Source organism: Xiphias gladius, chromosome 17 (genome assembly GCF_016859285.1).
Source record: "Xiphias gladius isolate SHS-SW01 ecotype Sanya breed wild chromosome 17, ASM1685928v1, whole genome shotgun sequence".
Lineage (NCBI taxonomy): Eukaryota > Metazoa > Chordata > Actinopteri > Istiophoriformes > Xiphiidae > Xiphias > Xiphias gladius.
Window position 1 is genome coordinate 15,524,002 of NC_053416.1, and position 9,846 is coordinate 15,533,847.

The 9,846-nt window shown below is 39.3% G+C and overlaps 1 protein-coding gene across 1 annotated transcript; it reads left to right on the forward strand.

The window, feature by feature from the left end:
• Positions 1 to 1,383: 1,383 nt before the first annotated feature.
• Positions 1,384 to 8,171, forward strand: angptl5 (angiopoietin-like 5). Its single transcript, XM_040149776.1, has 8 exons — positions 1,384 to 1,817; positions 3,580 to 3,745; positions 3,901 to 4,004; positions 4,098 to 4,191; positions 5,975 to 6,078; positions 6,155 to 6,275; positions 7,517 to 7,702; positions 7,826 to 8,171. Exons 1-8 carry the CDS (start codon positions 1,761 to 1,763, stop codon positions 8,143 to 8,145), a joined length of 1,152 nt encoding a protein of 383 aa, XP_040005710.1. The 5' UTR covers positions 1,384 to 1,760; the 3' UTR covers positions 8,146 to 8,171.
• Positions 8,172 to 9,846: the final 1,675 nt, after the last annotated feature.

Here is a 9,846-nt window from a genome sequence, read left to right on the forward strand (position 1 = left end):
GAATTCAGACGCACCAGGGCAACACTGGCAAAAGGTCAGGGCAAGTCTAAGTGTGAGGTAATACACACCAATGGGCATCAGATGGCACTGTCTTCCCTCAATGCCTGTAACACATTTACGCCATAATACTTCAAAAAGTACAAAAACAATCCAGCAGCAGTTTAAATGCAGTGGATCAAGTCAAATAGAGTAGATTTGATGGTTCCCGCGGTAGTTTAGGTTTATAATCAATCACAGACAACTTTCATGTTATTAAACATCTAACCCATTTTGATGTTCCATCTAGGTTTATTAGCATGCATGCTTTCTAGATGAAGCAAGCACATTTATTCAGTTTTGTATTGTCAGCGCTTAAGTTCTGTTACTTTTAAGTTGATTTATTATAATTGTCTTCCCTTTGAGTTACCGGGCCTCTGGCCCGAGCAACGTCTGGTTTGTGGGGCCAGTATATACAGTATGATCCCCTCGTGTCATGGTACATTTGCAGTTCTGTTTGCTTCCGTTTTTGAGTTCAGCTGTGTTTCGTCGACCTCTTTTACGTCCTTATTTAGTTAACGTTGCTTTGCCTTCTCTCATTCTTTGGGTAAATAAATACCCACTTTTTTTCAAAATCCTAAAACCTCTGTCCCGTGTCTTGTTGTTCAGTCCCTAAAACTAAAAAAAACCCAAACATCTGAAACGTTTGAACAACAAGTTGGGGTTTTTCAAATGGTTTTTAATGTATCATACCTTTACAAAGACACAAGCATTTGATTAACATGTATATCACACAATCTTGTCTGAATATTCTCATTATCTGGCCTGGCAGATATGAGGTGTCTTTCTCATGCATAGGCTGCTTTACTAGAGCATGTAACATAGGACAGATGTGGGGGGCCCCAAGGCTGTGGCACCAGGCTTTTCACATTCCTCTCGCTGACCACGGCTGTAAACTCACACAGGTTCAGAACAACAGCGAATCTTTTCTTTGGCACTCAAAGCAAAGTTTTCCAAAGAAGCGACAGGCCGACCGGTCGGCTCCAGCTGGACCCTGACTGGAATGTGCTGCTGCTCTCCACCACTTTTAGCTTTCCTCACTGCTTAACTGCCCAGTTAACTAGAGTAATTGGTCTGACCCTCTGGGAGGCTGTTTTCAGATGTATGAGTCAGTGGCCAGAGAGCGAGAAGAGGGGTTTGTAATAGGGATGAAATGTGAGCAGAAGAAGCAGAGACACCCTAACTTCAGCTGCAGCTCTCATGTAAAGACACAAGCAGAGGAAAAGTGTTCTTACATTAAAACAAGCTGCCCATTTGCCTTTCCACATCTGTTTCTCATGCTGGTGGCAGGATACAACCTATAAAACAACAATGCCTGGTAATAGACACACTGAGGGGGGAGGTAATCACTCTTCACCACAAATCTGGAATCAGCACATTCAGCTACTTGACAGAAACATATCCAGACGTTTATCACCAGCCCATTTAATCGGATCTCCTCTCACAGAGGATGTTGTCATGGGAGTTTACAAGGAAAAGTGGGAGTGACTGACTGAGGCGGAGAAAGGGAGGCACTGAGGGGAGGAAGTGAGAAGAAAGTGAAGTGAGGGATAGACAGAAAAGACTTGGTAAATGAGAGGGAAAGAAGGATGGAAATGTTGAGGGAAAAGAGCAGACTCGGTGGAAAAGTTAGCATAAATGAAGGAGTGGCTGCTGGTGACAGAGTGGACAGAGCTCGGCCCCCTCGCTCCTGGAGGAAATAATCACAGTCAGACGAGACTGACATGATGTGGCCAACAACTGTCCTCCTGCTGCTTCTGCCTCATCTGCTTTCCTCCACAGTATGTATGATATTCATGTCATAAATATTTTCAGCTTCAGTCAGTCTTCCGTCTTGTCACTCAGACTTCTATCAGGAATTATGGTAATGACAACATGTCTTTTTTTTGTAGATGACTGTAAATTTCTGATGCAATCACAGAGGTTTAAAGGCTTAGATTTTAGCCATCATGGATGGATCATGGATTTGTCCTTTCTTTTATTAGCTATATCAACATTAAAATAGTTATGGTGTGTGTGTGTGTGTGTGTGTAGTATTACATATATCATTGGTTGTATCACTGATGCATTAATGTTTGAGCAACATTTTTTTGTGGTTAGTCAAGGTGGAGCTGATTTTAACTACTTTATAAAGCGTTGGGCTGTTTGAGCTCCAAAATCTCAGTCCTATAAAGACATTTTCGTCAACAATTGAATCCAAAAACCCTGTTCTCAAGATAGTCAGAATATATCGAAAACAAGTTATTTTGTTTTGAAAAAAACTCAGAATCTTCCTACTACACGGGCAGATTTTTTTTTTACAAGAATGTAAAACATATAATTCCAGACTAAAATATCTCAATATGAAGGAGATTATTCTTTTCAATTAATAATTGATCACATTTTAGAAGTTCATCATATGCATTGTGTTGTTAAAAAATTAATCTGCAAAATACATAGTAATTACAGATGTCAGATAAATATACTGGGTCAATAGGTACACTATTTCGAAAGTATTAAAACATTAAAAAGGTAGTGGAGTATAAATGTAAAGTAGCATCAAACGGAAATAATCAAGTTAAGTACAAGAACTTCAAAGCTGTAGTTAGTGAATGTTATATTCCACAGCTGGTTCCAAATGTTTTTTGCAGGGTTTAAAGACAGGATATTGCAGTTACACTGTGTGTGTTTATAGCCAACTCAGCCACCAGGAAATTTGACCTAAAACTTTGATCCGCAGATGAAATTTTCATTTGTTCATTCATCCACCCTCAGTATCCAATCCAATACAGAAGCTGGTCAGGGCTCTGTGTCTTCCTCAACAACACTTGCTGACTATCATCCTGACTGTCCTTCCTACTCTCTTTTTCAACCACATAACAAAGCTGAAATGCCATCTAATCTTCTCAAACTAATATTAAACTGTTTTGGTCCAAATAGAAGACCATATATCAGGAAAACCACATGTGTAATTGCTAATGTTAAAAATGACTGTATTGCATGCAGGAGAGCCAGTTCCAGGGTCCTGGTACTGTTCATGTTGGCTCACTGGCATGGCTCACTGGGAAACTTGATGGAACTGAGCTGGGGGTGGAGAAAGTACTAATATATCTTAAAGTAAATAAAAGTAAAAGTACTAACACCACACAGTAAAAATGCTAAAACTACTGATTATTTTTCATCATTGACTAATTTGCTCATTATTTTCTTGATTGGTTGATTGATTAGAAATGAGTGAAAAGCAGGGTCACAATTACCGAGAGAATCCTTCTTGTCCAACCACCAGTCCAAACCTCAAAAATATTGAAAATAAATTTAAATTAAAATAACCAAAAAGGAAAAGTAGCAAATCCTCACTTTTGAGAGACTGGAGTCAAAATAGTTTTCAATTAATTGTCTCTCAGTTGACTAAGGTTTTCGGCTGTATTTGTATTCATTAATGGGTAGTTTAATCTACAACAAAGCATCATATTTTATAAGCACTTCTTACATTTTATATGCAAAAATCTTAATTAAGTAACTGCTTTCACTTAAATGCAGTATATCCTCTGTGGTAATCCCCAGGACACCAGCACCAATTTTAACCAATCAGAAATAGTCAGTGAGGACTTCTCTGATGCTCCTGTCAAAGACCAGAAACCTCTCGGAGGGGTCAAAGGTCGGGACACATGCTCCATCCCATGTGACATCACTGTCAAGCTGCTACGAGATGAGAAACATTCAGTGTGTGGTAAAAAAAAAAAATCCCTCATCCCTGTTGTTATTGTTACCTCTATCATCATCATCTGTTGTTCAAAATGTGTGTGTGTGTGTGTGTGTATGTGTGTGTGTGTGTGTGTGTGTGTGTGTGTGTGTGTGTGTGTGTGTGTGTGTGTGTGTGTGTAGGCCAGTTACAGCAGTCTATGTTGGCGTTTGGACGCAGCACCCGGAAGCTGATCAGGGATGTTATGGAGGAGCAGCAGAGAGCCCTGGACATCCTCAGCAATCAGGTAAGGTGAATTCTTTCTTTTTTTCTCACTTAGTAACAGAGTTTCTAAGCGTCCGATTGGCTGGCTGTATGTACAGTAGTGTCACATTTCCAGGTCACAGAGCTGATGACCAAAGTGCAGACGCTCAGCTCCGAGGTTCAGAGAAGCAACACTGAGCTGTACGCCGTGAAACCTGTGCAATCCCATGGTGACTCACACTCAAACACATACGGTGTTACAACATTCATACAGATGCGTGACGAACTCCACCTGTTTTACACGTGAATATCAGTTCACCAGTGGTGGAAAGTAACTACGTACATTTATTCAAGTACAGTACTTAAGTACAATTTTAAGGTATTTGCATTTCACTTGAATATTCCCATTTTATGCTACTTTATACTTGTACTCCGCTACATTTCAACCGCAAATAATAAACTTTTTACAGCTTTTTGCATTTACTTGATAGTAAGTTGCTAGTCCCTTTGTTATTATAATATAATTTTGCACTATTCACACCTTTAATGTCTGTACTTTAAATATATTTTGCTGCTAATAGTTTCGTACTTTTACTCATGAATGCATGCATTTTTCTTGTTCTACACTGCAATACTGCTGCTTTTACTTAAGTAAAACCTCTGTGTACTTCTTCCACAGTCATGTGGAGTAAAACAGCTGTATAATGTCTCCTGTGGCTCTGGATGAGGTTTTTAATTGTCTGACAAAATAACCCTGAAAATCTCATTAGGGTTATCTGTGACTGGCTTTATGACTTTACACTTCTGACAGGAAACCTGCATTACAAACTGGGGTCAAGGAGTTTAAAAGACATGGGCCTATAGGGTTTAACAAAAGATACAACCAAGCAGTGGTGGAGGAAACACTGTGATCCTTTATTTAAGTAAAAGTACAAATATTACACTGTGAAAATATTACGATTAACATTACAATTAAAAATCCTGTGTTGAAGATGTTACTTAAGTAAAAGTATGTAAGTGTAAATCTTCGGAAAATACAATAGTAGTAGTAGGAAATGCCCATCACAATTACCCAGAGCCCAAAGAGACACTTAGACACAGTAATTTTATAAACATTATTAAAAAACGAATCCTCACATTTGAGGAGCTAGAACCAAATGTTTGGCATTTTTGCATGAAAAATTGATTAAATTATTAATAAAATAGTTGCCAATTAATTCTCTGTGAACTGACTAACCAATTAATCAGTTAATCATTTTATCAATTTGGCATATTTGGATTTACTGTTGGTACATTAATCTATAACAAAGCAATATATTTTATAAGATCCTTATATGTTTTATATGCAGTGTGCATTATAGTTGCATTATGGGAAGTGTAGGATCCAGTGTTTTGGGGGCTCGATTCATACTAAGGATTACAGATATCATGACCTCTGCTGCATCAGTTGTCGACCACTCTTAAAAAGAGGCACTCCTCTGATTTAGTAGTTCACTGATATAAAGTTGGGGCACCTCTGTGAGACACATATACTGTGGGTCAAGAAACTGGTTTCTACAATTCCCTGTGTGCAACTCAGTAGTGTTGCTCCCTGCTTGATAAACAGCCACGTCTCTCAAATTGCACACCTAAAGTTTGTGACACACGCTTTCTGTTATAAAGTTTTGGTTTCAAAATACACAATAAATCCTGTGGTGATCAGTGTATCACAAATCTAATGCTTATTATCCAGCGTCATAAGTAATTAAAAAAGCACACATATGGTTAATTGAGGAGTTTTGGTCTTTTAAAGCACATCGCATGCATATTAGGTACAAACACCAAACTCTTCTTTCTGGTTCTTCCAGTGAAATACTATTATTTAGGTGACTGTGCTTGGGCTGAGAGATAAATTATTAAACTTTAGATATCCAGAGTCATTCCTTTGTCGTCAGTGATTACTAGGCAGTAGCTGCTTTAGTGAACGTTGATTTTATTCCCGATGACACATGAGAGTATGTTTGCTTTGATTAGGACGAGACTGCAGCGACATTAAGGACAGTCTTGTGTCAGTCGTCCCCAAGATCCCCAGTGGTATTTACATCCTCCACCCAGAGAACACTGACTCTTCATTTGAGGTACGTGATTCATTCAGTCAATCACAGTCCGTCACTCACTCATCAGTCACTGCTCAAAATAAAACTTGTCCTGCAGGTTTTCTGTGAGATGGACTATATGGGCGGTGGCTGGACGGTGATGCAGAGGAGGTCTGATGGATTAACTGACTTCAAACGACCCTGGGCTGATTATGTTGATGGCTTTGGAAACCTTGCAGGTTGTACATTGTGGTACAGTGACAGAGGCATGTTTTCTGTTTAAGGCGTTTTACCAAGAGCAGGTGGAGGTTGAGGTGTTAGGAACAACAACCAATGTAGTATCAGCTGTGAAAGCTGAAAGCTAAGGAACAACTATTGGGCGAATGATGACTGCACTAATTTGGTCATTTTACAAGATGAACATCAGCACATACAGTGTATATACAGTATATAAACACTTAAATGCATCATTTAAACAACTTGACTGCCTTAGATGCTTTCAGGACCATGCTCAGGAAGAGTTTATATCTTTTAATGCCAAAAGCTTCATTAAGAATCAGAATGTGCCAGTATTTGCTTTGGTCTATCATCTCATATGGCTTAAAATTGATCATATTTTTCATTAGCTATCTCCATGTAAACTCCTTAAGAGAAGTTTTCACGATGTTTCGATTTCTACATCAGTCTTTCCCAAACTCCTGGAGACACAGGCGTAACTTACTATTAATAGCTGCAGTGCTACAATTACTGGACTAGAGCCCTCATCTGTGTCATAGTAGAACCTGCGCTTTTGTCTGCTATGAAAAGTAAAAACATCTGCTGTGAAAATGGTCAGTGAATGTGATACACTTTGGATTGATAAAGAAACAAAGCTGCCATAGAGCGCTAGCAAGGATATCTAGTAGAACTGGTGATGCTGATCAATCCAACACATCATTTAAATCCAAACCGTAAAAAGTCTATCTTGGTCCTGAATTCACTGTGAACGTAACAGGAGAGCCTCGTTCTGTCTTCTGTGTTTAAAACTCTGTGCAAACTTAACTTTTCATTTGCACAGCAGAAACTTATGAGAAACATGCATGACAAGAAGCATGTAGTTCACATTCTTGATGTAATGTCTTGATGGGAAACAGGTGGCCTGGCTCTGGCTCAAAATCTGCCATCCAGCACCTCTAGGCTGACTAATTAACATGTTATTCTACACAAATATACCAAAGTGTAAAAAATGACAAGTTGTGGTTTATGGGGGGTATGTGACTATTGACTGAGTGCAGTGACTTCCCGGAGTCTTGCTGGACAAAGTCAGGCTAGCTAGTCCCACTGGCCTTATGCTAAGCTAGGCCTACCGGCTGCTTCCTGTAGCTTCATATTTAACAGAGAGATATAAAGATGGAAAGGAAGGGAATAATTTCTCGTAAAGTTTTGCATTAATGCCAATCTCTGTCTTTTTATGTGTGTGTGTGTGTGTGTGTGTATGTAGGAGAACACTGGTTGGGCCTGAAGAAGGTGTTTCACATAGTAAACCAGAAAGATACTCGGTTCCAACTTCATATTGCTCTGGTCTCCGACGATGACGTCACCTCCTATGCATCCTATGATGATTTCAGCTTAGACAGTGAAACCCAGTTTTTCAGTTTACACCTGGGTCGATATGCTGGCAGCGCAGGTATGACTGGGGGCAGGTATGACTCAGACAAATGTGCTTTTCGTTGCCACACAGTGCAAATGCGGTGTGTATTATGTGTTACATCAATGCTTGTGTGCATTTCTTTGTATGTTTTTCTTGCAGGTGATGCATTTCGCGGCTATGACCAGGAGCAGAACCAGGACACGGCTCCTTTCAGCGCCTCAGATGTGGACAATGACGGCTGCAATCCTTTCTGCTCCATCGACAACCGCACGGTGGAGAGCTGCAGCACTCAGCACAACCAGACAGGATGGTGGTTCAACCAGTGCGGCCTGGCAAACCTCAATGGCTCCCCTGAAGACGCAGAGCAGAACCAGGGGCAGAGGACGCACATCCTGTGGGACACCTGGAGACAAAACGGGGTCCCTCACACCATCAGATCTGTCACAATGAAGATCAGGAGGATTGCAACCAATAATTGACAATAGACAGAGAAAGGAGAAGTGCAAAGAGTCAGTACTGTATAAGTTGCACTGCATCCTTGTACAACCTGAAGTTTTAATAAAACAAAGTAGAAGTTTTGTTGAAGTCTCATTTTCATTGTTTCACCGCATTGTAACCAATCAACTGCTCTGAAAATATTCCTTTGAGGTGACTTTGAGTCTTGTGGACGTATTACAACCAAACAACAAGACCAACGTAATCAGAAAAGTAGAAAAAAATAAACACAAAGTCAATTAAACATTTCTCTGGCACAGGTTAAAATGGTTTTTGCAATGCATTATTAATTGCAGGACTTTTACATTAATTTTCAGTTGATTATGAAGCTGTTTTTTAAAACTAAATTTTTACCTATATTTATTGTTATTATATACTTTTCTGATTTATGCAAGCTATTATAATAAATCTATGTGTTTTTTTTATAATGCATATATGTCCTAAGTTTCTGTCATTCTTTTTGCTCTTCCTTCGAGAAGAGGAAAACAAACAAACAAAAAAGGTTACCATTTTATTATGAGGCTTCCATATTGCAGCTTTAACGGGCAATGAGCACTCAATAAGAGTTAGAAACTTAGCAGGCCAAACTTTAACATACCAAGCTTAAATTTCCTACTTTAGCTAACCTACATAAACACATCCAGTCTGTGTTGCTGGGATGAGGCTGTGGCACCCAGCACTCAGCTGAAAACCCAGGGGCGGCTATTCTTATGATCGCATCACTTCAGAGGCGATATCCTTTGGAGTCTCATCTTAACCAGATTCTTCGGCAGAGCTGGAAGATCATCAGTTTTATCAAGGCAGGAGAAACAGCTGCTGAATGTAAGCAGTTTGTATTCCTAGAAACAATTACATTAAATATACTTTGGCAAGATATTGTGCTGCTGTCAGAAGGACAGGGACAGGTGGTCAAGCCTGAGCTGACTGGTGCCTGGGACGAGGAGTCCTTTATCAGAAATACACATATAAAGGTGAACAAACTCTCTCAAATGTAGGCTAATTTCATATTGTTGTTATACAAATCATGGAAGGTAAGTGTGAAAAGCGGCAAATCTGAATGCATCATAAACTGTGTACATACATAAATAAAGTGTTACTTTCAATATGACTGGCAGGAGCAGGTGAAACTGATGCTCCTGGTTGATTCAAAACACTACTACCAGCCCATTCCAGTGGGCGGTGCTGTGAATCTATCTCAACACAGTCAAGCAGAAGCAGGGAAAAGTGTGTAGTTAATACCTACATATGCATGAATATGTGTGTGCGTTAGGTATTTTGTCTGCAGCAGTTCCCTGCATTTACAAAGAAATCAAACCCTGACTTCTACAAATGAACCACGTTAACAAGCTCCATGCTGTAAATATCATGTGAACATGTGCCTGTCTGTTCCTATGTGAGTTTTTCTCTTTCCAGCCTAGGGGTTAACAGGTTTGAGTGTTGACCCAACGTCCTCCCCTCTGTGGCTGAGGGTGAAGAATTACGCTGGAACAATTTCTTCTTCTCTGAATGAAAAAAGCTGGTTAAACTGTCAAACTAGTTAACAGACACAGCTTATCTTCTTTATTTATTAATTCTCTTTATCTAGTTTTCTTTCATTTTAAAATTGTGTTTATAGTCATTTATTTTAATGCATTATTTATTTATTTATTTAAGATATATATATAGTTTTCATTTCGTAGACATAC